General features: G+C 38.7%; 1 protein-coding gene across 2 annotated transcripts in view; it reads left to right on the top strand.

The window, feature by feature from the left end:
• strn (striatin, calmodulin binding protein) overlaps positions 1-26280 on the top strand; it is a 59750-nt gene extending 33470 nt beyond the window's left edge. The window contains exons 3-18 of one of the 2 annotated variants that reach the window (XM_026930513.3): positions 232-305; positions 584-665; positions 5336-5512; positions 5849-5984; positions 6111-6279; positions 8746-8853; positions 10187-10330; positions 11332-11468; positions 12161-12336; positions 12451-12498; positions 13368-13489; positions 13581-13748; positions 16935-17081; positions 17952-18053; positions 19444-19530; positions 19680-26280. In XM_026930513.3, coding sequence (XP_026786314.2) covers positions 232-305; positions 584-665; positions 5336-5512; positions 5849-5984; positions 6111-6279; positions 8746-8853; positions 10187-10330; positions 11332-11468; positions 12161-12336; positions 12451-12498; positions 13368-13489; positions 13581-13748; positions 16935-17081; positions 17952-18053; positions 19444-19530; positions 19680-19849 — 2047 coding nt within the window. In that variant the 3' untranslated portion in view covers positions 19850-26280. The remainder of the gene's footprint in view (positions 1-231; positions 306-583; positions 666-5335; positions 5513-5848; positions 5985-6110; positions 6280-8745; positions 8854-10186; positions 10331-11331; positions 11469-12160; positions 12337-12450; positions 12499-13367; positions 13490-13580; positions 13749-16934; positions 17082-17951; positions 18054-19443; positions 19531-19679) is intronic. The other variant, XM_034308645.2, reaches the window with a different exon arrangement.
• Positions 26281-27726: the final 1446 nt, after the last annotated feature.

The raw sequence follows: 27726 nt of genomic DNA, 5'->3' as shown, positions 1-27726 counted from the left end.
GATGCATATAAGCTTAGGTGCCATTATTTTCAGACATTGTTAGTATATAGCTTTGTAAAATGACTTATCTAATGAGCACAGCTTGCTTTCCAGCTGAGTTAGACTGAGGCGCAATGCATGTCACATTATGTGAGCAATTTATAGATTCAGTCAGCTCCAGATTCAAGGTAACACAAAGGTAACTGTGGCAACAGAAGCATGAAAACCTTTTTTTTTTTTTTTTCCCCTCAGGGCAAAATACCACAAGCTGAAGTATGGGACTGAACTCCTGCAGGGAGACATGAAAGCACCGAGCTATGATTCAGGTAGACTTGAACAGTTGCTCTGCTACAACACACCACATGGATATTTTTGTCCCCTGGTGTCAACACCTGAGACAAACAATGCCAATAATGAGAAAGGCACCAACAAAGGAATGTTTTTTTTTTCTTTTTTTTTTTTTTTTTTTTTCAGTTTCATACCTGGAATTGTGTTTGGGTTAAGAAGTGAAAGCTGATAGAAAAGATGGCCTTTGTGATACAAAGTTCAACACCTAAGTGATAGTGTGCTTGTGTTTGAGTTTAATTTTGTTTCTTCCCCTCAGATGATGGCAATGAGAATGAGGCTCTTCCAGAACCCCCTAACAGCCAGCTGAGCTGGAAACAAGGACGGCAGCTTCTGAGGCAGTGAGTGACGCATACATACATAAAACCCACACAAAAACAAGGAAGACTGTCACTGAGACAGTAGTCTTCACTCACTTACATACAGACCCAGGCACATAGTGTAAGTCCACTCCCACGTAGAAGCATGCAGAGCATCGCACATACTCCTACACACACTCTGAAACGCGCTTGGGTGTAGGCAGGGCTTCAGCAAACGACCTTGATCTGGGTAGGCAGCAACTCGCTCGTTATATAATGACGAGTGTCGATTGTTCCTATTCTTCAACACTGTCATGTCTATGGAGTGTGCAATCTCTTTTTCACATCTAACAAGTGCTTCAAAAATAAGCTCTAGTGTGAAGTCTCCTAGATTATCTGATGAATATCAGGCACAATGGAAACACTTTGTCAACTTACAAAAAGCATATGTGCTAGTGGTGTGTGTCTCTCTTTATGGATAAATTAAGCCATGCCTCCTTATCCAGAAACTGATGGGAACAGAGTCCACACCTTCTTTCTTGGGACTGACATGCAAAGAGGCCAGCTCTTTGTTACAGAGACTGACAGGCACAGGGGTCATGCCTCCTTCACTGGTACCAGAAGGCACAGAGGCCCTTTCTCTCACAGAGAGAGAGAAACAAGGACTGACAGGCACAGAGGCCACACATCCTTTAATGAGAATGGCAGGCACACAGGGCAAACCTCCTTCACTTGGACTGACAGGCACATAAGCCACACATCCTTTACTGGGACTGACAGGCACAGAGACCACACCTCTTCCACTGGGATTGACAGGCGCAGAGACCACACCTCCTCCACTGGGATTGACGAGCATGTAGGCCACACGCCTTCTCTTGGACCGACAGACTCTGAGGCCACACTGAATCTGGCAGGCACACAGGCTACACCTCTATCAACTGGGATTGACAGGCACAGAAGCCACGTTTCTCAGAAAAAGAAAGAGAGAGATTTTAAATATGCCTTGAGAGTACTGATATATTACACAGTGTGTGGGAAAGAAAATAAATTTATCTTCCACATTGACACTTGGTCCCAGCTGGCTGTTTCAATCCTAATAGTGCATCTGGATGCCTGCTGGGTAAATTATTAATATCTTTGAATTTAGAAGAAAAAAACACACGCGCACGAAAGTAAAGATTGCACAGCAAATAAAACTGCAACATCACTTCAGTGCATTAATCAACATTAATATCTTCTTCAAGAATTGAAGTGAGGCTGATTCATCAGAGCTTTATTGTGAGCGCTGGACAGGAAGAGCGATGGCATGAAGAAGAGGTTTGGTCAGTTTAATCAGGCTGATTTACAGGGACGTTACACAGAGGCAGCATGGGAATGCCCTTCACCACTGTCCGTCATGCACCACTGCCAAACAAGATGAACATGGTGAACATTAATCCAGGCGTTACAGCCTGCTGGTTTTATTAGAGCACACACACGCTGATTTCCTGTTCTGGGTCAATAGTGCAGAGAAGCTGCTACTATCGGGGTTAATCAAATGTGAACGAGTGCTTCACAGGAACGGATCGGTGTGTTTCAGTGAGTGAGCCAGCACACAGAGAGCTAACAGCAGCCTGCCATATTCCCTTATCTCTATATTCATTGTGTGTGTCTGTGTGACAGATTGGCGCAACGACATGTCAGCCTCCCCAATACACACATACAATGATCAGCTCACAACAGTACTAGTATAGTGACTTTGATCATTCCCCTACCAATCAGACCTCCTCTGGCATTATCGTATAAAAGATGGGCGTTTGTTGCACATACTATGTTAAAAGATATTTTCAGTGACCTCACTGTCTGACTTCAGGAAATGGCTGACTTTAGGTCGTTCTACATTATCAGGAACTAGCAAGTGGGACCAAATGCTTTAAAAACTTTTTTTTTTTTTCATGTGCTTACTGTTTGTTCTCATTCTCAAGTCATTTTTCTTTTTTCTCTGCACTTGATAGATTCGATTGGCACCGTTAACTAGGAAAAAAAAAAACCAATTGCGCTTTAGTTAAATAATACATAGCAACACATCATTATGCAACTTGTGTAGTTCATACATAGAAAGCTTTTTCAGAAATGACACAAAAATATAAAAGAATCACAAATCACCAATCAGTAAATTAATCTCACAAAAAAAAAAAAAAAGATTTATAAATGCTGAGAAAAGATGGTGGACTTGGTGGATTGTGTCACTGTTAGATAGGGTCATGAAGGGCAGTTCCATTACTGCCGTACAGCAATACTGTGTGTGTGTGTGTGTGTGTGTGTGTGTGTGAGAAAACACAGTTTGAGAGACAGTGAAGGAGGATGAATGGTGGATTGTGTTGGGGCATTCAGCCTTCCTGTGCCCGGAGAGACTGGTACAGCAAGAGACGGAACGCTTCCCTTTCTCCTCCTTTTCTCTTTCACTTTTTTTCTGCTTTTTCTCTCTTAAAGCTTAAAGATTCTGATCAAATTCTTCAGAGATACACATCGGTTCAAGCAGGAAGTTTAGGAGAGGTTTGTGTAATTGGATTTTTTGGAGTGTTGCTAAAGCCATCACAAGGTATGATGTGAGTTTTCACTGATGGAAATATAATGAATGGTTAGAATAATCTCATTTTGAGTCACGTAATACTGATGTTACAGATTGATTATAGATGGTATTGTTGCACTTGGACCTGTAATGTTATGGGTCTGGCCTTCCATAGTTTCCTGAAGTGAGCTAATGCCTTAAACTTTTTAAGCAGTTTGTTTGTCTGTCTGTCTGTCTGTCTGTCTCTCTCTCTCTCTCTCTCTCTCTCTCTCTCTCTCTCTCTCTCTCTCTCTCTCTCTCTGTTTTTTTCTTTTTTTTAATATTGGCACCTCTTTTGTTTTTTTCCTCATTGGATGGTTCCATGACTGCATCTTAATAAAGTTTTCAATCCTGTAATAATACATTACTACCATGTTTTCCAGACAGTAAGATGCACAAATGTTTTGTGACTTACACAGCAATGCTACATCTTATCTTTGTAGTTGATGGTGAGGAGGTTTCAATAATTATTATACAAAGCACTGATAAATTTTCGATTTTTGATTGGTCAGAAGGTGTAGATTAATTTTCTGTAACAGCTCTGACGGTAGTTCCGGCTGCAAGGCAAACCACCACTCGTTCTAATACCTTACTGTTTCTACGGTAACATCTTACGCAGCGACTTGTACAGTGGACACTCCACATAAACGTGTGTCATTGTTGATAAGGTGGCGCTTTCTGTCAGGAGTTTACTTGATTTTTGGAAGGAGTCTCCAGTGTCAGCCTTTTGTAACAGTCAGAGGTAAAGTGATTCCTTAAATTTTTCCGACCCCGGAACGTCTTCAGGACAGAGGGCTTTCCGGCTTTTTGGTAACAAGCTGACTAACTGTATTTTTGTCTTTCTGACTTGAAGAAAGGAATAATCAGAGGCTGGTGAGGGAATGACTGATTACATAACAGCCTGAGCTGTTATAAGTGATATCAGAAAATAACTTGTTTCACAGACATTCCACAACATTAAACGTATCTAAAGATGGATAAAAAGTATGACATTCTTCTTTAATAAATACAAATTTGTTAGCTTTGGCAAGTCACTGTGTTAAAAGAGGAATAAAACACTTGGAGACGCTAGAGTTAATTAACTTCCTCTAACAGCAGGGCCTGTTGTGTTTCATTCCTCACTTATCACACTTCAATAAACATGACAAACAAAATCACAGCTGTGATGATCAGCAGATAACCATCAAATCTGTAGCTAAATTGATCCTTGCATTCTCAGCTGTGTAGATCAAACAATGTCTATATGCCAGCCACCACCCGAGTACTCTGTAACTACTCTATAAATATACCTTAAAGTATGGTAAAAAGGGAACTCCAGCGGTTTTTCACTGAATCTCTCTCTACTGCATCTGTAGCTGTGTTTGATTACCATGAACAAGAATTTTGATGTTTTCCTGTACTGAGAAAAAACAGAAAACCTGATTACTCAGCTCACTTATAATGGAAGTCTGAAGGGCAGTTGTTGGGGCAGTCAGTAAACAATGTGAAACATATTTTGCAGAGCTCTTTATTAAATTCAGACAAAGATATTTGTAACAAAATCTAGTGCATTATATGTTAGTCAGCAAAAGTAAACTTGGAACAACTTTTTTTCCTGTGTTGCTCCAGTGTTGGAAATTTGGATTAAAAAAAAAAACAAAAAAAAGAAGTGTAGCTTTGCCAAGACTTTTTAACGTCTTTCCTTTTAGACCATCAAAGGTAAAGTCTGTCATCATGTATATTAAACCTTTTTTGTAAGGAATTAAACAGCTGCCCTCATATGGCTGTTGTTATAATGTGAGTTTTGAGAAAAGGTTTTTATTTTATTTATTTATTTTTTTTAATCAGTGCCGGTACAGGAAAAATTTTAAAACCACACAGGAACAGCAGTGGATATATAAAAGGTTGAAAACCACTGAAATATTCCTTTAATGTGCCTCACAACAAAGTGAAACATATAATTTATTGATTCTTTTGTGTGTGTCTTACATGATTTATAGTTCTCTTTATATCTCTTGGCACAGCCTACGAAATCCAGTGGTTTGGTCCGAATGTTAGTTTAACCAAAATTGGAAAAGAAAAAAAAAAACTTACTAGTGAGCATGCATAAAAAGAAATATTTTAACACTCTCTCTCTTTTTAGGTACCTCCAGGAGGTGGGCTACACGGACACTATCCTGGATGTGAAGTCTCAGAGGGTGAAGGCGTTACTGGGGCTGACGGGAGACAGTGTGGAGCGAGCTGGAGAACGAAGGACAGAGCCCATGGTGAACGGCACGGAGCCTTCGTCTCTGAAGGAAAGCACCACCAACATGATGGGGTGAGCAAGTGAAAGGCAGGAAGTGATTCATACAGAAATCTAGCAGGACCAAGAATGGGAGAACAGTGGTGTTAAGATAAAAAGATGAAAATAGTCACAATTTTCCACTTAACCCAAATGTTTCTGCTGGATTTTCCTTTAATGTTCAGTCTTTTCACACAGGATAAGAGTTCTGAGATAAGGTCATATTTTCCTCTCTAAATCCTGCAAATTTAACAGCTAGACAAATTCTAAATAAATAGTTCTGCCCCTGGACCAGTAGCGTTATTTGGAGATGATTGCTTAGTAAGGTGAATTAATCTTTGATGATCGAATTTGATTGTCTCGTCTTCTCAGGAAACCGGAAATGTCTGACTCAGCGACGGTCCTGGAGGCCTTCAAGTTCATTGAGAGCGCGGCTGCAGAGTTCAGTGATGAGGAGGAGGATGAAGACAGTGACGGGAGGGAAAAGACCATCATTGACTTGGCAACAGTGCGTTTACTCTGAGTACATTGCAGAGAAAGCAGTAACTACCATCCCATTACATAACCCAAAAACCCCCTCTCTATTTTTTTCTCTCTCTCTCTCTCTCTCTCTCTCTCTGTCCTTATCTGGCAGATGATGAGGAAGAAGGTGTCCCCGTCTCCTTCCTCTTCCTCCTCCTCAGCTGATTTGAGTGATGACCCAGACACTGAGGAGGCACTGAAGGGGTTTGACTTCCTGGCCAGCAGTGAGGACATGGAGGGCTCGCCAGAATCTCCTGCCACCGGAGACATGGCTGATTGGGGTAAGACTTTGACAAATGTAGACTGCGGTGTAAAGCATTGTGGGTAATAATCTATGCTATCAGTCTATATCCACTCATTTTGATTGTAAAGTATGTTGTAAGGCTCATTTGAGACCACTCAGCACATAGGTGTGGCAGTTATTAAAATCTTTTCTCAGAGTAGAAAGGGCCATGATTGGTTTGGTCAGATGACCAATCAAAACAAAGCAAGCTACCTCACCAAGCTATGTCTTTAGTCTTTAGGCTAATTTTCAAAAGCAAAATCTTGGTGATTTTAAAACATTGGTATTGGTATTTTATAGTCTTATAACTAATCTAGCCAGACACCAATGAGAAATCTGACATTTGCTAGCTCTTATACTGAAATAAAAATATTTTAAATTATTGTACTTGGCCTGTTATTACGTGGTTGATTACATAAGTTGATTACATTCCAATAACAGCATACCCTGAAGTGTTTTATTCTCCTTATTCTACAGCAAAGTCCCAATGGTTACAGTTTTTTATTCAATAAAGAATGACACATATACCTTTTAACCGTTTAGAGTTACGTTTAATGTTATGGAACGTCTGCAAAATAAGTTCATTCCTGTTATCATTTATGCTATAGCAGCTATAAACAGTCGTTCCCTCACTTGCTCTTGAAGAAATATTTTCAGCTTAAGACATTCTTTATCACACATATTCAGTGGCAAGTAAAGAACATATTTGAACATTAAATTATATTTTGCCATTAAAGTCAGATAGAACCTTATAATTCCAGGGTAGCTAGCTTTGCTAACCGCAGGGTAAGTTAGATACTGCGGCTACAATGCAAAAATAAAAGCTGTGAGTCTTATAACACACTCTGGTTGGTTTCATGATGAAAGCAATAATTTCTGATGTGACAACAGATTTCAATCATTAAAACTCCTGTGTGTTATACGTGTATTGTGTATGGAGAACACACTCGTCTTGGGCGTTGATCTTGCTTGTTTCTTTTTTTGTGTGTGTCTGTTCTATAAGAGAAGTGTGTTATTCTCCAGATACTGAGATACTGTATTTTGGCTCAGATACAGCCAAGTGTCTCGCTCTATCCCTTCAGTCTATAAGAGCTCTGAGCGGATTTTCCTCGCAGTCTGTCACTGCTGCATTGGATCAGTGACAGGAACTGAAGTGCCTTAGATAAACAAAGAGCTGATCCTGGGAAGATCACAGCTAAATAAAAAAAAATAGTAATAATATTAATATTAATATTATCTGACTGGGTTGAAGTCCAGGAACTGTCACATAATGACTTAGTGTTGCACTTTGTAAGTTAACAACAGAATGTTCTGTTATAGGAAAATAAACACGGGTGTGGTGTGAGACTCGAATCGGACTTACAGTTACCACCCTGAAGTTGATTATTTTCTTATAATAGCGCATCCCAAATTGTTATATTCCTCTGATAACTACAGTAATTTTCCCATCATTGCATTTTCGTTATTAATTAAAGAGCGATGTGTCATACTGTGTTTCAATTAATAGTTACATTTTATGTTATGAAACTTCTGAAATACCAGTTAGTTTCTGAAGACTTTCCAGTTGTGAAAAAAAAAAAAACTCAAATTTTCGGCTTTACCTCTGTTACGCTGGCACTGGAGACTCCTTCCATAAGTGTTGCAAGAGCGTCTCCGTACAGAAAACTTCACCACTTTCAAACTATCAACAATTATAAACACATATATTTCTTCATTAAATAACAACTTTGTCTGTTTATTATTAGACTTAGAATATGTGGAGTGTTCACCATACGAGTCCCTGTTACTATAGAAACAACTACATACAAGATTGAGTTATTTATATCGTTATAAACCTGTGATTAGAATTGCAGAGCTGCTATTATAGAAAATCAATCAACACCTTCTGATCTATCAGAACTGAGAATTCAGCTGCTCTGTGGTATAGCTTTTAGATAATAACTTGTACCCACGCAAAAACTTGTATCTATCTCTGTGTTCTACTGTACATGCCATATATGTATACGAGTCTTTGCCTTTTTTTTCTCCTAGCTCTGTCATTGGCTGTTTTATGTATCAGGAGCCTAATAACATCACTGACCATCTCACACAATGACATGTGGAAAGGTTTGGCTTGTTGTCTTCATACAACCAACTGACAAGTCAGTTCTAATCAGGCACGAGACCTGGAAATTTTCATCTAACTTTAAAAATGTATTAAAAAGGGGGAAATTCGGGAGAAATTCAGGCTGAAACCCAGGTTATTGCAGATAGGACATCTAATACAACTTATATCCCAGAAAATATGGTCCTTTCATCCTTTATTTCTTCAGCTTTTTCCTGCTTCAATGATACTCCGTCCATGACGTTACTGTACTTCACCTGAATAAAACTAAAAACCCGTTTGAGATGTACACGGTGCAGATCGGCTCCAGATCTGGTGTTTGTGCTCTGAGACTGAATGCTGTCTCCATCCTCCATGTAGAGAAGGAGCCAAACGCCATGACCGAGGCCTGGGAGGTGGACCAGAGCCTGATCTCGAAACTCAAGGAGCAGTACAGGAAGGAGCGCAAGGGCAAAAAGGGGGTGAAGAGTAAGTGTGGCCAGACCTCCGCTGCTTCCTGTCTGATCAGACGCTGGTCTGGAAACATTTCTTTAGTTTGGACAGCTCCTTTCAGATCATCTTCACTTCCTCCCTCTTTGTGTTTGTGACACCTTCAAGTTGCTCTCAGCTCCTTTCCCTGTGTGTGAGTGTGTGAGTGAGCGAGAGAGAGAGAGAGAGAGAGAGAGTGTGCGCGGGCTTGCCTGTCTGTCAGAGATATCGCATTTTAATGGGATTTCTTTGTAGATTCCATTTCCTTTATTCATCAGTATATGCCATCGTTCTCTCTCTCTCTCTCTCTCTCTCTCTCTCTCTCTCTCTCTCCGTCCCGCTGTCATGAGTTTGTTCTTTATTCTAAATCTCTTCTAATTCTCTTACTTAAGTCTACTCTGCACCAGTGAAACAAATTTTTGATCCAGTATGACCTTGTTTCATTATTCCTTCATTTATTCATTCATTCATTCTTTCCTTTATTCAGTTCTCTCCTTTTCCTTGCCTTTTTCCTCTCTTTCTCTCACTCTCTTTCTTTCTCTCTCCTTTTTCAGGCTGTTTTCTTTTTCATTGTATTTCTATTTTACTCTTTTTCATTATTTTTTTCCTTCCTACTTTTTGTTTTTTTTTTCTGACTTGCCTTTTGTATTTCCTCATTACTTTCTCTGTCCTTTTATATTCCCTCTTAAATTTTCTTTTTATTTTGTCACAATTTTCATGACCATTTTCTTTTTTTTCCTCTCCTGTTTCAGTCAATTTTTTTTTTATTTCACCCTTTATTTTCTTTCTGTCTTTCTTTCTTTCTTTCTTTCTTTCTTTCTTTCGTTCTTTCAGGAGCCTCTGCTGTACTGCTTTATCTTAGTTGCTTTCTATGGTTGGTTCTTATTCTTTATTCGGTTCTTATGCTTTTCTGTGATTGTTATTCTTTCCTTTTCCCTCCATGATTATGCAGCTTTTGCACATCTACACTTGTCTGTTTTATTTTGTGATCTGGATGGAGGTCCACACACTGCCATAACAAAATTAAGCAAAGAGTGCGCTGCAGAAGCCTTGCTTTTGTGGAATGTTTCTTATTCTTCACTTCCTAACTTTCCTTTTGATATTCTTTTCCATTTTTCTGTCTTTTGATGTCATCTTCTTATTGTATACTTTCCTATTTTATATCTTCCTAATATGAATCTTTAATAAGTGTTTTATTGTTCCCCTGCCAACCTCATCCTTTATCCCCTCTCTCTCTCTCTCTCTCTCTCTCTCTCTCTCTCTCTCTCTCTGTCTCTCTCTACACCTCTCTCTCTGTCTCCCATCCCTCACTCTTTCTTTTGTGTCTGTGCAGGGCCGAACAGGTCCAAGCTGCAGGACATGCTGGCTAATCTGAGAGATGCAGAGGATCTTCCCTCCATGCAGCCCCCTGTGGCTCCCCCTGCCAGGCCCAGCTTACCCCGCCTCAACGAGCATGATCTCGGCCGTGCTGATGAAGGTGTGATCCATATTCACACGCAGTATCTCTCTCACACACACTCACACACACACATACACTCTCTCTCTCTCTCTCACACACACACACACACACACACACACACACACACACACACAGGTGACAAATTAAAGGAAAATCTAACATAAAGTGGAACCTCTGCTGTACAGATTAATATTGTCCTTTCTTTCTTTCTTTCTTTCCATTCTCTCCAATTTTCCCTCTTTTTCTTTTATTTATCTTTGTTTTCATTCTTTCTCAATTTGTCTTCCCTTCCTTTTTATTTTTTTCCTGTCCATTTTGCTTCTAATTCCTTCCTTCCTTCCTTCTTTGCTTCCATTCTCTCCGTTTTTTTCTTTGCCCTTTTCTTTTTTCCCCTCAGTGTTTTCATTCTCTACTTTCTTTCTTATTTCATTCTCTTTTTAATTTGCTCCTTTTCTATTTTTATTCTAATTTCTGTTTTTCTCTCATTTGTTCATTTTTTCATTCTTTCTAAACTTTTTCTTATCTTTCTTTCTTTCCATTCTCTCAATTTTTTCATTGTCTTTTTTCTTCTCTCTTTTTCACTGTTTTCTTCTTCCTATTTTTACATCACTTTTTCTTTTTTCTTTCAGCCTACTTTCTTTTTTTTTCACTCCTTTTTTATTCTCTCTTGATTTTTCTTGCCTTTCTGCTTTTTTTTATTTTTATTTCCCTCCCTCCCTCTTCCCCTTCCTTCCTCTCTCTTCCCCTTCCTTCTTTTCTTCCCTGCCTTTCCTCTCTCCCTCTCCCATAAATGTTTAGTTAGGTTTATTTCCTTTTTTATTCTCTCTTAATTTTTGAGATCAGGTTGATGGGCAAAAAAACATGCCAGCAAAATAAATAAATGCCCCCACAGCATAACAGAGGCACTGGTCTCTCTTTAATTTGTCACTCATCTGTACATATGCTCATTTGCCTACTAATGATCAGCTCTCTCCTCAACCATGAACTTACAAGCTGGTGTGTGTGTGTGTGTGTTGCAGTGGAAGCTCTTACGTTCCCTCCATCCACTGGTAAATCGTTTATAATGGGAGCGGATGAGGCTCTGGAGAATGAGCTGGGACTGGGAGAGTTGGCTGGACTCACTGTAGCTAATGAAGCTGAGAGTCTGGCCTACGATGTAAGTTTCACCTTCTATTAATGTAGAAATATTACTGCACATCAAAACACAATGCACTACACTTATTAAATAATTATTTCATGCTCCTTTTTATTTATTTTATTCTGTTTTTATTCACCCTTATTTGTTTTTCTTTCATTTTTTCTTCCTTTCCTTCTCTCCTTTTTATCATTTTCTTCTTGCCGTTCTACTTTTTTCCTCTCTCTGTTTTTCCTTCTTAAATGTATTTTTATTTCTTTCTGGCTTATTGCCTTTCTATTTTCTCTTGCTTTCCTTTCTCATTAATTAATTCATTTATTTAGGCTTAGGCATACCTGCTCATAGAAGGGTTTTCTTCATTTTTACTATTTTGTACTATTTCAGAATGAAGACACTGTGGAATAACATGTATGGAATTGGGCAGTGATCAAGAAACGTTCTAAACAATTTTATATTTTTATATACATGTTTTTAGGTTTCAGGGTTTTTTTTTTTTTTTTTTGGATTTTTCCCATTTCCCATTTTTGCATTACCTGCTAGTTCCCACCCATCAGGCAGCTTTCCGCCTCCTTCTGCATGCGTGAGCTCACAGATGCCCATGATTGGCTAGTGTCACTTTGATTGACAGGGGAGAGAGAGTATGCCATATATAAAATATACACACCTCATGTCTTTTTTTTTTTGCTAAGCTGACTTCATTTGCTTCCTCTCAGATCACTAACAACAAAGACGCTCTGAGGAAGACGTGGAACCCCAAGTTCACCCTGAGGAGCCATTTTGACTCCATCCGCAGTCTGGCGTTCCACCCTCAAGAGCCGGTGCTGGTCACAGCTTCGGAGGATCACACGCTGAAGATGTGGAACCTGCAGAAAACAGCTCCTGCCAAAAAGTACGAGTCAAAGGACTGCAGCTGAGCTTTAGTAGTTCTGTTGATTTAAAATGACATGATGGATACAGATATATTACCGTTTACATCGTCTCTCTCTCCTGCCTCTCTGTTCAGGTGTGCTGCTCTTGATGTGGAGCCCATTTACACATTCCGAGCTCACAGGTGAGTAAGAACCTTGGTCCTGAACACACAGCCACGCCCACACATACACACACACACACACACAGGGTTGAATCAAGCAGACATCATGCTCACTGTGCCTTGTTGTTTACAGCAGCACACCTTTCTCAAAACTTATTACGCACAGTGTGTGTTTACCAGCCTGGTTTTAATCACAAGTGACTGATTGGCTCTTGGCAGAAGAACAGAAACCTTATGACTAATTATTTATCCAGCTGTTAATATTGCTGGTTTCCTTTTAACTTTGGGAGGATAGTGTGTGCTCTTGGCACCCTAACATGTTTAAAGTTTTATCTTAAATAGCAGTTCTTTTTGCTCAGGATTTTGGCTTTTTCAGTACCAATGTGCAGTAAATTCATGCAAAATGCAGACAAGCCATCATTCACTAACATCCACTAGAAAAATGTAGCTACCACGGCAAGAATTTAATAAATATATACATATTGGTCCTTACAACATCGATCAAAGAATCGTAAGTGAGAATTTTAATCTCAATTCTAAGGGAAAAAAATCCTTTCCTCTGACTAATGATTATGTATTCCTAGAGGAGGGGAGACTACTTAAAGCAATAATCTAGTGAAAAAAAATCATTTCCAAAAATTACCAAGATGGGTTTGGTGTGTGAAGTATTTTTTTTTCTTGGAAGTGGGTATAATCTCCAGTGCTACAACAAATGCCAACGTCAAACACCAAGCAGGCAACTATCAGGAGAAAAGAAAAATATGTACACGTTGGTTTAGCCAAACTGCTCTTTTAAAGGTCTCAGTGAATAAATGAATGCAGAAAGAGCAGCATATATGTTTTGTATAGGTTTGTAGTTTGTAGCGGTAACACAGTGTTCTTCTGTGTAGGGGTGCAGTTCTGTGTGTGGTCATGAGCAGTAACGGAGAGCAGTGCTTCAGTGGAGGAATGGACGGAACCATTCAGAGCTGGAACACTCCTAATCCCAATATTGACCCCTATGACTCGTATGGTACGTCCCATTCTTGCACTTTTCAAACTTTAGCTACATTAGACCATTGATTTCTCTCTAAACCATCTGTGTCTGTCTCTGGCTGTGACAGAGCCGTCTGTGCTGAGAGGGGCGCTCTGTGGTCACACTGACGCAGTGTGGGGTTTAGTCTACAGCTCAGCCCACCAGCGGCTGCTGTCCTGTTCGGCAGACGGGACGGTGCGACTTTGGAATGCTGCAGACACATCACCTGCCCTTGCTGTCTTTAATGAGGACACAGGTAACAGCACAAACCTTAAATATCATCCTCATTCACACATACAGAATTCCTCATCCTTACTTACATCCAACACTTCATATATATATATATATATATATATATGCACATTAATCCTCATCAATCCTCAATGTTGAATATTATGCCTCAGTAATACCTCATTAAAACATTCTCATTGTGAAACACACTCATTAATGATACATCGTTAATGCATCCTTATTCTAGAAAATGCTGAAAAATCTGCCTTATGCTGATTAATGCCTTAATAAAACATTGTCATTCTAGAACGTGTTCATTTTGCTTCTTTAATAATACATTATAAAATGTTGTCATTCTACAATACGCACATTCTTAATGAATTAATGATAATTGAACCATCTTCATTCTAGAGCACACACATTACTCCTCATTAATGATGCATCCTTAAAGCGTCCTCATTCTAGAACATGTGCCTTATACCTCATAATACCTCACTAAACATCCGTACTCTAGAACACATACACTATGCCTCATTAATAACTTATTAAACATCTTTATTCTAGAACATATGCATTATGCTTCACTGATACCTTATTAAAACATCCGTCTTCATGAACGCACGCGTTATGCCTTGTTAATTATAGCTCAATAAAATGTTCTCATTCTAGAACGCCCACATTATGTTTCATTAATACCTCAATAAAATGTTCTCATTCTAGGACACACGCATTGTTTCATTAATACCTCAGTAAAATGTTGTAAATTTAGAACCCATGCATTATGCCTCATAGATGCCTCATTAAAACACTTACTCAAAACCCTCATTCCACTAGGTCTTTCAGAACAAATTTCATTAAACAAAAAACTAATCTATAATTCAGATATTTTCTGATTAATTCTTAAAAACAAACAACATGATAATACACATAAGCATTTATAGGCACTTACTGGATTCACACTTTTTCTTTGAGTTAGTCACAAATTGCATTCAGATGAGGATGTGTTACCTTTTGAGTCAGGTTCCTCTCAAGGTTTCTTCCTCATTTCGTCTCTGGGAAATTTTCCTTGCCACCATCGTCTCTGGCTTGCTCATAAGGGATAAAATCACACATTTGCAATTTATTTTGGCTTCATTTAATTTGAATGTATTTATTTCTGTAAAGCTGCTTTGTGGCAATGTCCATTGTAAAAAAAAATGCTATACAAATAAAATTTAATTCAACTGGGCTTATGGTGCACTACTTAGGTTCTCCAGTGCCTTTATGATATATCCCAGGTAGTGAGCATATGTACAGAGTTGTATGGACCTTGGGATTCAGGGTTTGTTGAAAAGTATGTGAGAAATGTTATGTACAGTGGATATAAAAAGTCTACACACCCCTGTTAAAATGGCAGGTTTTTGTGATGAAAAAAATGAAAACAAGATAAATTATGTCAGAACTTTGCCCACCCTCAGTGTATAAAAATTAAGTGGAAACAATCAGGAAAAGAATTAGGGAGAAATAAGAAAAAGTTACAACAACCTTGCATAAGTGTGCATACCCTTTTATAATTGGATATGTGGCTGTGTTCAGAATGAACCAATCACATTCAATCTCATGTTCAAAAGTAATTATCCTACAGCTGTCATCAATGAAATTATTCTGATTAACCTGAAATAAAGATCAGCTGTTTCTGTAGGATTTTCTTCACTGATTTTCTTCTTCATGCTTTCATCTTCTTGGGTTCATCCGACTGCTGAAACCATGGTCTGCAAAGAGCTTACAAAGCATGTATGGTATCTGATTTGTTGAAAGATATCGAACAGGAGAGGGGTATAAAAGAATTTCCAAAACATTCAGTATTTCATGGTGAAGGCCGTCATCAACAAATAGCGAAAATGGAGCACCACAGTGACATCACCAAGGACAGGACGTCCCTCCAAAATTTATAAAAGGACAAGATAAAAACTTACTAGGAAGGCTGCCAAGTGACCTATGGCAACATTAAAGGAGCTGCAGGAATATCTGACAAGTACTGATTACTTTCTGCATGTGACAACAATCTCTCTTATTCGTCACATGTCTGGGCTATGGGGTAGGGTGGCTAGATGGAAGCCCTTTCTCACAAACATCATCAAAGCTCAACTAAATCAGCCTAAACTATGTGACAAAATGTGTTATGGTCTGATGAGACCAATTCCAAAAGGTATAATAATTCTCATAATTCCAAAAGGTATGTTTGGTGCAAAAAAAAAAAAAAAAAAGCACATCAGCAAAACAACACCTTCCCCATGGTGAAGCATGGTGGTGGCAGCATCATGCTTTGGGGCTGCTTTTCTTCAGCTGGAACTGTTTTTTTGTGCAGGTGGAAGGAATCATGAATAGCTTCACGTACCAGTTAATTTTGGCGTAGACCCTTCTGGCATCTCCTAGAAAGCTAAAGATGAAGAGGACTTTCACCTTTCAGCATGACAATGACCCAAAGCACACATCCAAATCAACAAAGGAATGGCTTCAGCAAAAAAAATATTAATGTTTTTGGAATGGCCTAGCCAGAGCCCAGACCTGAATTCTATAGAAAATCTGTGGAGTGACCTGAAGAGGGCAATGGACAGGTGATGCTCTCACAATTTTACATTTACAGCATTTGGCAGACGCCCTTATCCAGAGCGACTTACAATTACAGCTGAACAGTTGAGGGTTAAGGGCCTTGCTCAAGGGCCCAGCAGTGGCAGTTTGGCAGTGCTGGGACTTGAGCTCTCAACCTTACGATCAAAAGTCCAACATCTTAACCACTGAGCTACCACTTCCCACACTTTGACAGATCTGAAAAGTTTTTGCAAAGAAGAGTGAGAAAAATATTCCCAAGTCAAAATGTGCCAAGCTGATAGACTCTTACCTGAGTGCTGTAATAAAATCAAAGGGTCCTTTCAACTAAGTATTAGTTTTAATTTTTTTCATTTTTATCTTTTTTCTCTGAAGTGTGTCAGTTTGGTTTTCACTGGCATTGTACAGGTTGTAATTTATTTATATTAAAGGTGAAAATGTTGCAGTATGATTTATCTTTGTTTCCTTTTTTACATCACAAAAACCTGCTGTTTTAATAGGTGCGCGTAGACTTATGTTCATTGTAATCATAGCATCTGACTGTCACTTTGTGCTTATGACGCTCTAAATCTGTTGTTATGGTGTGTATTTGTGTGTGTGTGCGTGTGTGTGTGTGAGATAGAGTTGGGCATCCCCTCCTCTGTGGATCTTGTGTGCAGTGAGCCGGCTCACATGGTGACAGCCTTTAGTAACGGCAGGACAGGCATCTTCAACATGGAGACGCGGCAGCTGGTGCTGGAGCTGGAGTCTCAGAACGCAGGGGAGCCAGGTACATCCACACACACCTGCGCTGAAACTCATGAGCTCCTTTTTTTTTTAATCCACTTGGTTCTGCCTTGAACTTGTGTGCTTAAAATACACTTTGTGTGCAAGTGAGGTGGACTGAGCCTTGAGAGTGGGCGGCTTTCACTTTAATGCCGGAGCGCCGATATGAAGCTCGCAGGGCAAAAGTTTTGGCTATTTGGGTATCTCAGGAGCATCACTTCTGTGTTTTCATTCACTGGTTTAGTAGATACACAGTGCAAATTCTCTACTGACTGTTAGAGTATTATAAATGCATTGCTTCTGTGATTACATAAAGTTTTAATTAGATTTTCACTCCTACACTGTGGTAGTTAAAATGTTCACGAAGTTAGTGTTTTGACCAGCGTCAGAGCGTGCACTGCTGCAGCTGGGGTACAGGCTGACCTACTGAGCTGAAATTCAGTAAAGCTTTGGTTATGCTTTTAATATTTCTATTCGTTATTTCTCTGTTATGCCTGTCAAACAGTAAACATGTGCACCTCTGCCGACAGAAGGCACATCTGTATTAGATGAAAAAGGCAAATTGCTGAAGAACTTTTCTCATTTTAGGGCTTTCATTATGTGGATCTTATAACTGAAATACTTAACAAAATTAGAAACAACAGAATATTGAATGAATAAGCACCAGTGCATCATCATCTGGTGAAGCTGTAATACAGTTTAGATACCATACCTTACTTTTTTCTCATTGTTTCTATACACATCAGCATGCATGCATTATTGAGTCACTTATAAGTTTTGGAGCAAAGACAGATAATCAGCTTTTATCATTCCCTATGATTTGTGGTATATGGTATCATGTTTAGGCAGTATGCATTTGTATGTTATTCTTCAGATGCCCCTCGTCAGATCAACAAAGTGCTGAGCCACCCGACACTGCCCATCACCATCACAGCACAGGAGGACCGCCACATCCGCTTCTTCGACAACAACACAGGTAATTCCAGCACAGTGCGTGTGTAACACCATCAGCAGTTTAGACCAGAGGTATTCAAACTATGGGGTGTGGGTGGAATGGAAAATGCCATAAAACAAGTATTTAAATCACTGTTTCAGACCGGCAACTTTTACACATTTTGCTTACGACCTCTGCATTTTAAAAGTAAAAATACACCAAAAGAGCATTCTTCTTTTCTTCTTAATAAAAATAGCAGGTCGATATAAATCCGGAATGATTGACAGTTGAGAAGGTGTTTTTAGTTCTTTGCTTGAAAGATGAGTAAGTCTGACTTGGATGATCACACTTTCATGGCTTGCCATCTGGAGCATTTTTGTCGTTGTTGAAGAATGACCACAAATGAAATTTAGACAGTTTTCTCCTCATTCCAAATAGAGTTGGTCCTATAACACTTTTAATTCCAGAAGCCATGCATTGTTGTTGTTCTTTCGGCTGCCCCCATTGGGGGTCGCCCATTGGTCCGCATGTCTTTACGCCGGAGGCCCTTCCTGACACAACCCTCCCATTTTATCTGGGCTTGGGACCGACAGTGAGGGTACACTCCCAGTGGCTGGGTTGGTTCCCTGCCCAGGACTCGAACCCGGGCCATGGTGGTGAGAGTGCGGGATCCTTAGCTAAACCACCAGGGACCCTCTAGAACACATGCATTATCCCACCTTAATGCCTTATTCTAGAACATTCATATGCCTCATTCTTTATTTATTCACACATTCTCATTCTCAACAAACTCATGTCCCATTAATAATAACTGATTAAAATATCATCATTCTAGCACACATGCACTGTGCACGAACGATCTTCTTAAAACACCTTCATTCTAGAACACACATTAGAGCATGTCTTATTAGTGATATCATTAAAACATTAATTTTTCTCTCGAGTGGAGAAACAGAAAAGCATTCCTCCTATCACCTGTTTGTGTTACGCTGCATGAGCAGCAGTTAGAAAAGGTGCCGTTTCCTTCACATGTCTCAAAGGAACAACGTGTTAGCCTTCACCCTCCCTGGTTGGTAGCTGTTTTGTGTGATAGTGGGAACTGGCTGGTGGGTGGGAATTGGCCAAGACCAAATTAGGGAGAAAATGTGGGCTCCACACTAGAGCAAACACATTATACCTCATTAATTATACCTTATTAAAACATCATGATTTCTAGAACTTGCACATTATGCCTCATTAATACTCATTATACACCATTTTCATTCTTGTATAAAATTCCATTGTACTCCATTTTCATTCTGAAATGCTCCTTACGCTACATTTTCTACTAAACTGTTTCTTTAACTATTCCCCTGAATTTGAAAAGGACTGTTATTAACTGAAGTAAATGATGGCTGATGTATAAATCCTGTCTGTTATTGTTCATCTTTAGGAAAACTTATTCACTCCATGGTGGCTCATCTGGACGCTGTGACCAGCTTAGCAGTGGATCCTAATGGCCTCTACCTAATGTCTGGTAGTAAGTATTCATGCCTCAGTGTAGGCTGTTTTTCCTGATGTCCAGCTGCTGCTAATTTTATAAAGACATTTTTTAATATCTCAGATCAGTTTGGTTGGATTCAGATCAGTTTGGTTGGAGTGGAATGGTCAAATCTCTTTGTTTCTCAGGTCACGACTGCTCCATCCGTCTGTGGAACATGGAGAGCAAGACCTGCATTCAGGAGTTCACCGCTCACAGGAAGAAGTTTGACGAGTCGATCAATGATGTGGCGTTCCACCCCACCAAGTGCTACATCGGCAGCGCCGGAGCCGACGCCCTCGCCAAAGTCTTTGTATGACCTCTGACCTCTGTGGCCTTGAGGAAGGAACATGGACCCTAATGGCAAAGACGAGAGTTGCCTTTTAGACAGAGGATTTCCCTCCTTGCTTTGGAATTTGTGATGATGAATAAAGAGAAGGCTTGTCAGGTGGACGTCACTCCAGCCCTCTTTACCCACAAACCCTCTGTCTGAAACGCATAACCCCTCGTCCAGGCAGGCCTGGGTGGGGGAATAGGATGGAGCCACTATAACACTGCAGCCCAGTACAGACACTCTCTTTGGGAAGTCCAGACACCACCCCTGCTGGAGAGAACCTCTTCATAGAAGCGCGTGTGTGTGTGTATACATGTGTGTGCGCATGTGTGCGCACGTTCACTCCTCTCCAGCATAACAGGGTTGCCCGTAGAGCCGCTCCCGCTTTGTCAACCTCACAGGAAGTCGGGTGCTTCCCACACCATTTGTTTTCCTTCTTTATTTCTTTTTCTGAGAAAGTGAGAGAACTCAAGGCTCCTGGTCTAGATGGTCTGTGTGATGGTCTCTCAGTGTAAACTGTTCAATGACGATGTGCCTTTGTTTCCAAATACGGTCCCGGTAAACAGTGGTAACTTCACAGGACTCAGTCAAGCTCAGGCTTGAGGGAGTCGTCCCAGTTTATCGGCTCTTCACACGCAGAGGGGCTGTGCTGTAACATAATAATCATCATTCCTCGTTTCTTAGTTTTATGACTCTGTGGGCTTTCCATGGATTAGCCTCAACAAGTGTCTACAGTAGGGGTAGGGAAAAACAGCATATTGTTCATGAGCATTGCAACTTGGATCACCATGCTGATAGAAAATTTTATCTTGAAATGAATTAATGGCTTTGACATAAGGGGAGGTCTCACTGAGGGAGATCTTAAAGGAATATGCCAGCGTTTTTCATCCTCATTACTATCCACCAGATCAGTAGCATATGTGCTTACCATGGATAAGATGGATGGATACCATGGAACAAAAAGTTGTTTAGTCAAAATACTTAGAATAAAAGTCTAAGGGCAGTTGTTAAATGTCATCAATAGAAAAGAATAGGTGAACAAATAAAATCTGCCACTTTATGATGCTAATTCAAAAAAACAACCATTACACTCTAGCAATAAAGGTCTTGCCAAAGCTGGATCCAAATTCATCCATAAAGGTGAAGATAATATTTGTCCTGAACAGTCTTTGCCTTTCTCATGGTGTTTTATGAATGAAATCGGCTCATGGGTTGTTCTAAGCATCGTGGAGAACCTGTAATGGAGATATTCATAAGCAACTGCAGAACAGTCATAATGATGTTTTTATCTGAAAGGTGGTCATAAAGACATTTTGGTAGCATTTAATTTTCTAGAAAATTAATGTATGCAAATTAAAATTTGCTCATTTCTGACTCACTGACACACTAATGCAGAGCATTAAACAAACTATATATATAAAAACTGTCATGTGTCTAGGACTTTTAGGTATTGAAGTATTTTGCTAAATTAATTATTAATTTATTGACTGCCCCAACAGCTGCCCTTAGGCTTCCATTATAAGTGACTTTGTAATAAATAGGTTTTCTGTTCTTTTCTCAGTACAAGGAAATTTTTGTCTGTGGTAATCACACATACACTACAGACGCGGTGGATAGATTCTAGGTTAAAAAAAAAAAACTGTTTAAGCAAGATGTACTCATATTCAGCAAAGATTACAATATCAGATCGCATTACTTTAAAAATCAAACTCTCAGCCCGAGGTTTCTGCCGTTCTCACTCTGACTGTATGTGATGTGAAGATTTTTCCTCAGTTCAGATTCGCTGCTTGTCTTAAAGCTGGAGGCTCAGACTTCTGAGGTTCTGTAAAGTTATTCAATCCGTGAATGAGTTTAATCTTATCTATGTTTTCTGCTACATATTTTTAAATGATTGTTTCTTTTCTTCCACTCGCAGCGTGCTCTCCTCTGAAGACATTTTTAAAAATAGTGTTATAATATTTAATTATATTATAATATAATAATATAGTATTATTATATTATAATATAATATTTGAATATTATTCCTAGTTCAGTTAAAGTTCCTCCAGGACTCGACTTGTACATAGAATGACTTTAAAGTAAATTATTTATTGAACCATTTACCGCATTTCTCTGTGGCTTTACATCTAAATACGAATGGATTTTATTATATTGTGTCTAATTTCTAAAGCACCTTTAAATAGCTAGTTAAACCCCCGAAACTGTATGATCTAATTGTTCTATAGGTTTCTATACATTTATATTACAGTATTTATTGGAAGCATTAGGTTGTGATATCTAAGTTTGTTTTAGTTTTAACCGTGTCCTCGTTCATGAAGAGGACCTCCAACTGATCTGATCTAATAGAATTGTACATTTTGTGCAATGGCTACAGTATAATATTTTATGTTCCAGGGTTTTTATTTTGTTTTGGTTGGATGCTTCTGCGGGTTTTTTGTACACACAGAACGTAAGATGTCACTGTCGTGTAATGCAAACGTTGTAATGTTCCAACAGAAGTAGTGAAGTCCGATTCAATCTGTCATCATGTGATTAATTAAATAGCCTAGATTTAGATTAGATGTTAAAATGGATGATACTCAAGAAAGGTCGCAAATCCGACTGATCTTTTTGCAGTGTATTTAAACGAACCTCAGACAAGCTGTACCAGAACTGCAGCGATTCAGTTCAGCTTTTTCAGGTTTAAGGGATTTTTTTCTGTCTTTTAAAAAAGGATTTCTTTCTGTTATTTATGTATTATTAGCCTTTTTTTGTTTAAGCCAAATGGATGATGGTTATTTAAGCCACCAATGGGGACATGTGGGTTAGTCTGTGTGTTTGGATGATCAGGAGTTTTGAAAATTCATGTAAGTCAGAGAACAAAACCCTTTTCTGAAATCAAAACCTTTTCACACTCCTGCTTTGACGATGTGATCTACCTGAAGGGGTGGCTCTGTATGATTTAAATATATATTTTATATAGAGTTATGTGGAACAAATACTAGTTATTTTTATTTACTTACTGTACATTTGGTGACGGAGGCTACAAATGAATCTTAAGCCAGATGTGATGCAGATTGATAGATTAATATTTTTAAGGATTTTGTTTTTTTGTCTGTGATTACTTGAAACATGTTGGAGTGTTTCTCTGAGGGTGCCTGCCTAATTTTTTTGTTGTTGTTGTTGTTGATGGGTGAAGATATGATCATTTTCACAAATTTTATGCCTTTTCATTGATGACGCGAGCACTACAAAGCAAAAGGAAAGTCTGTCTTATGTGCTTTTGCTGTCTTTAGTTTCAGGTCACTAAATTTTAAATAATGGAGAGTAAAGGGTTTTCTTTTGTTTGTTTATTTTTGGGCTACTTCACCAAATGGAGAATAGTATTAGGCGGATTGCAGGGGTGCGTGTGTGTGTGTGTGTGTGTGTGTGTGTGCGCGTGTGCATTCTGTACTGCTAAATATGTCCTTTTGTTCTTTCAGGTGCAGAATGATTTTAGAAATTCATTATGTATAGTTTTTAAAGTGTTTGCAAACAAACTATTTATGAACATGAAATGCAGCGGGGATTAAAGTGCAAAAAAAGCTAATAAACGTTACACAGTGATGCATGGTTTTAAAGGAACAGTTCAGCCAGAAGTGAAATGTACACCATTTTCCACTTGGACCAAACGTACTCAGTCAGCCAGACTGTGTTTTGCATCTAAAAAAAAAAATAAAAAATCACTTCTTTAGTTTAGCGCCATCACTTCAGTCTGTTGGCCTGCTGTTAACAAATAATGAAATTCTTCATTTTAAACTAATAATTCTATAATTCTAATAATTCTAACATTACAGCACAGCTGTATGTATGTAGTCATCTTGCTAGTGAACAAGTGTGCATGGTGCACTCTAAAACACAACACACAAAAAAACATTAAAGATATGTTGGGCAGTAAGGTGGTACGGAAACCCTGATACTATCTGTGTTTTCATGGGTTTCCTGTGGCTTCTCTGGTTTCCTCCACCTCCCAGACAATGCCAGTAGGTAGACTGGGTACTCTAAATTGCACCTAGATGTGAAAGCGTGTGTCCCATCCAGGGTGTGTTCCTGCCTGGCAGCTTAGTTTTCCTCACACAGGCTTCGGATCCATCACGACCCTGACCAGGATAAAGAACTTACTACACTGATCGACTGACTACGTTAGGGTGAGGAGAAAATCCATTTCTTTTTTGTCAGAACTGTTCCTTTAAAATTAAACAGTCTTAAAGGACAACACTGATGTCTGCTGTTTCACTGGTTTGCCCTGTAATGAAAGATTCAAGATTAAGGAGTTTATTGTCATTGTCTTGGACAAATGAAATTACTGCTTTAAACAGTGCCACCTGAACATATGTAAGATAAACAAATATAAATATAGAATATGTATATCTTATTAAATTTTAAACGTCCCTAGTACCCTTTAAAAAATGATCCTATAATCTGCTCCTCTTTGTGTAGAGGCTACAAATGATTCAGCTCGTTAGCTGGGATTTTTAATACCACCGTAATACCAGAATATTGAAGATGATTTAAAAAAGTATTGTCAGGTTTGTCTGCTTCATATTCCAGCAAAGATGTTTTGTGTGCTGCTTCGTTTAGCAAAACCGAAATAAAGCAAATAGATGGCCAATATTAAAATGCACACAATTTATGCTTTTCCTTGTTTGAGTTTTTTTTTTTTCCCTTTTAGTTTTACACTAGAGCTGTGAAGTTAATGTATCTAATACGTAAGAGATGCTTACAGATACCAGTTTAGCATTGTGCAAACTACGTGTGTAAGTCATTACACACTCGTCTCAAACCGTGTCAAGTTGTTCAGTGTCTCAGAATTGTCACATAGTTAAAACAGCAGCCAACTTGAAGCCAGAATCTTATTCTTTGTTTTGCTTTGTTTCATACCACAGCGCTGTTGAATTCTCGATTCTGATTGGTCAAAAGGTGTTGATTAATTTTCTATAGCTGCAGCTCTGACAGTAGTTCCAGTTTAAATCAATGCACTCGTTCTAATGTTATTGTTTCTATAGTAACAACTTGTGCAGGGACTTGCATGGTGGACGCACCACATAAACGGATTTTAAAAAGTGTAATTGTTGATAGGCTAAAGTTTTCAATGAAAAGATGTCTATTTAGCATTTGGGAAGGAGTCTCCAGTGTCAGCACTTTGAAACAGTCACAGTTATAGCTGTAATTTTGTGCTTAGCACTTTCTCAGTAACATGACCAGCTGTGATTAACTTAGAGAAGAAACTGAAGCTGGTGAGGAAACAACTGTTTATATCTGTTACTAACTGGTTTCGCAGACGTTCCACAGTATTAAATTTTATTAACAGATACTATTAACAGATAAAAAGGCTTTAATTGATAAAAAAGTAATCATTGTCTAATTGATGATTTCCTTATAACAGCATGCCCCTAATTGTTTTATTCTTGATATAATATAGACTTATTTTTGCTTGCAAGTTGTTTTATGTGGTCAAATGATGTCTTGAAGCTTGTATGATGACATACTGGTGGCTTTAGGCTTTTTACTTGTAGGTCCAGTGGAAATATAAAGTTTGTTCATCATGACTAAACGACTACATTTAAGATAATGAGGAAAATGTCTAAATTATTGCTTTAATAGCTTACATTTTTACTGTCTTGTGTGTCAAACTAATGAAACAGTCCATTTTCAGACATCTGAGTTGTTCTTAATATTAAATCCAAGAATCATCATTGATTCACTATAACAGTGCCTCCTGCTGGTCAGAGATGGGAATTTATTGGCTGACTTAGTTTAAAGAGGTTAAAGTGAATGTACAGTAAGTGACAGACTGAGTGCTGGTGTTTTTTAATTAGAACAGAAATAAACCACATCATAAAGCAGCACTATTACACTGCCCGTGAGTGACCCCTGTAATCCAGTGTGGACTTAAACACTCCCACATGCCTGCACCGGTTCCTGCATTGCTTCATCTAAGTATACAGTTAATCTGTTAATTATTAGGCCACAGGTTTGAACAGTGACACAGATTTAAAAAGGACACAGGACACAGGAATGATCTTTGATCATCTTGTGTCACGTCTGGAGTGTTGTGTCCTATGATTCAGAGCAGTACTCAGTGAGGTGGGTATTTTTAGTGCATTTAGGAAGTGAACCCGTTGACCAAGAGTGGCTTTGCATTTGCATTCCCTCACTACAGATATTATAATCATAAACAGGGTTGTATGTACTGATATGGGTGAGTTTTGGAACTTGTGAAGAACCAGAATTGAAATTCTAACCCATGTGATGTAAAGAGAGATTATACAAATTGGATAAATATGTGAATTCACTTGTATATATTTATAGTTTATTCTTTTTCATGTTGTATTTTCTTTTTTTTTCAGATGGAAGACATTTATCAATATAATACAATAATAAAAGAGAATGTTGTATTTCTCGTCGTTGTGCACTTAAACACACATCAGTGGTTTTATTGCACTTTTCTTCTAAGTAATTTAGAGTCTGGATTATGGACACATCTGGGTTTGAGATCATGAGCAGATCCTTTCTTTCTTCACACTTTGGCTTTTCCATCACTTTGGTAAAGGTTATTCTTGGTTCCAGAACTTTTGTGGCTCATCTCTATATTTCTTTGCATATTCCAATCTGGCCTCCGATTCTTACTGCTGATGAGGAAAGTGTGGTATGGCCTCTATATTTCTGCTCTTGAACTCAAACAGTAGACTGTGTACCTTCACCCCTGCTCTGTGGAGGTTGTTGGTGATGTCACTGACAGTTATTTTTGGATTTTTCTTCACAGCTCTCACAATGTCTCTGTCATCAACTGCTGATGTTTTCCTTGGCTGACCTGTTCGATGTCTGGTTGTTAGCAAACCAGTGGTTTCTTTCTTTTTCAGGACATTCCAAATTGTTGTATTGGCTATGCCCAATGCTTGTGCAATGGTTCTGATTGATTTTTCCCTTTTTTCTCAGCTTCAGAATGGCTTGTTTTCTTGTTGTCTCCCATAGCCAGCTCTCTGGTCATCATATTGGTTTATCCTTTTTTAACAGCAAATGCAGTCTTCAAAGGCAAAACCCAGGGCTCACACCAAGAGTAGACATTCAGTGCTATTAATTGTTTAAACACACAGTCTATCAGGGCACACTTGGACAACGAGACACAACTGTCAGTCACATGTTCCAATTTTTTTGATCACTTGAAAAATGGGTGGAGGGCAAAAAAAAAAGAGAGAGAGAGAAAAAAAAACACATTTAGATGTGAATATCAGGAAATGAAAGCTGAAGTTCTGATCTGTTCTCTTGTATTCACCTTTTCAAACTCAAACTCAAACTCAAATGTCTTCATTGTATAGCAAAAACAAAAGAATTGGCTTTGCTGTTCCAGTGCTTTCAGAGGGGGCTGTATATGTGGAAGTGTGGGAAATCCTTTCATGTGGTGAATTTTTTGTATTTATTACTATTCAAATTTTCCTGAAATGAAGCATGTTTCTCTTTTGTATGTATCGCTGTCATAAAGTCAACTGCAAAATGAATGTAACTGGGAACAATTATCCTGCAGTTTGACCTTCTGGGGGAACCATTAAGGGTTCTTTGTAGAACAATACAACAAACATTCATGTTTCATTTCATGAAAGGTTTCAAGAGGAACCTCTTTAGAAAGTTAGAACCATTAATCATTCAAAGATCCACAGGGACCCTTTTTTCCAAAGAGTGTACTGTATCTTCACGTATGAATGTACAGTGGAAATATCTGGAGCTGCAGTGGATTATTTCTGCCAGTAGAGGGCATCTTAAGCATGTTTAAGTTCAACCAAAGGACTTAAAGGAATTAGGAATTTGCAGATTTAAGTAAGTAAGAGTAAGAGTAAGATTTTCCT

The sequence above is a fragment of the Pangasianodon hypophthalmus genome, chromosome 11, assembly GCF_027358585.1.
Source record: "Pangasianodon hypophthalmus isolate fPanHyp1 chromosome 11, fPanHyp1.pri, whole genome shotgun sequence".
Classification (NCBI taxonomy): Eukaryota; Metazoa; Chordata; class Actinopteri; order Siluriformes; family Pangasiidae; genus Pangasianodon; species Pangasianodon hypophthalmus.
Note: the sequence above shows the minus strand (reverse complement) of the source record. Positions and strands in the feature narration are given on the sequence as shown.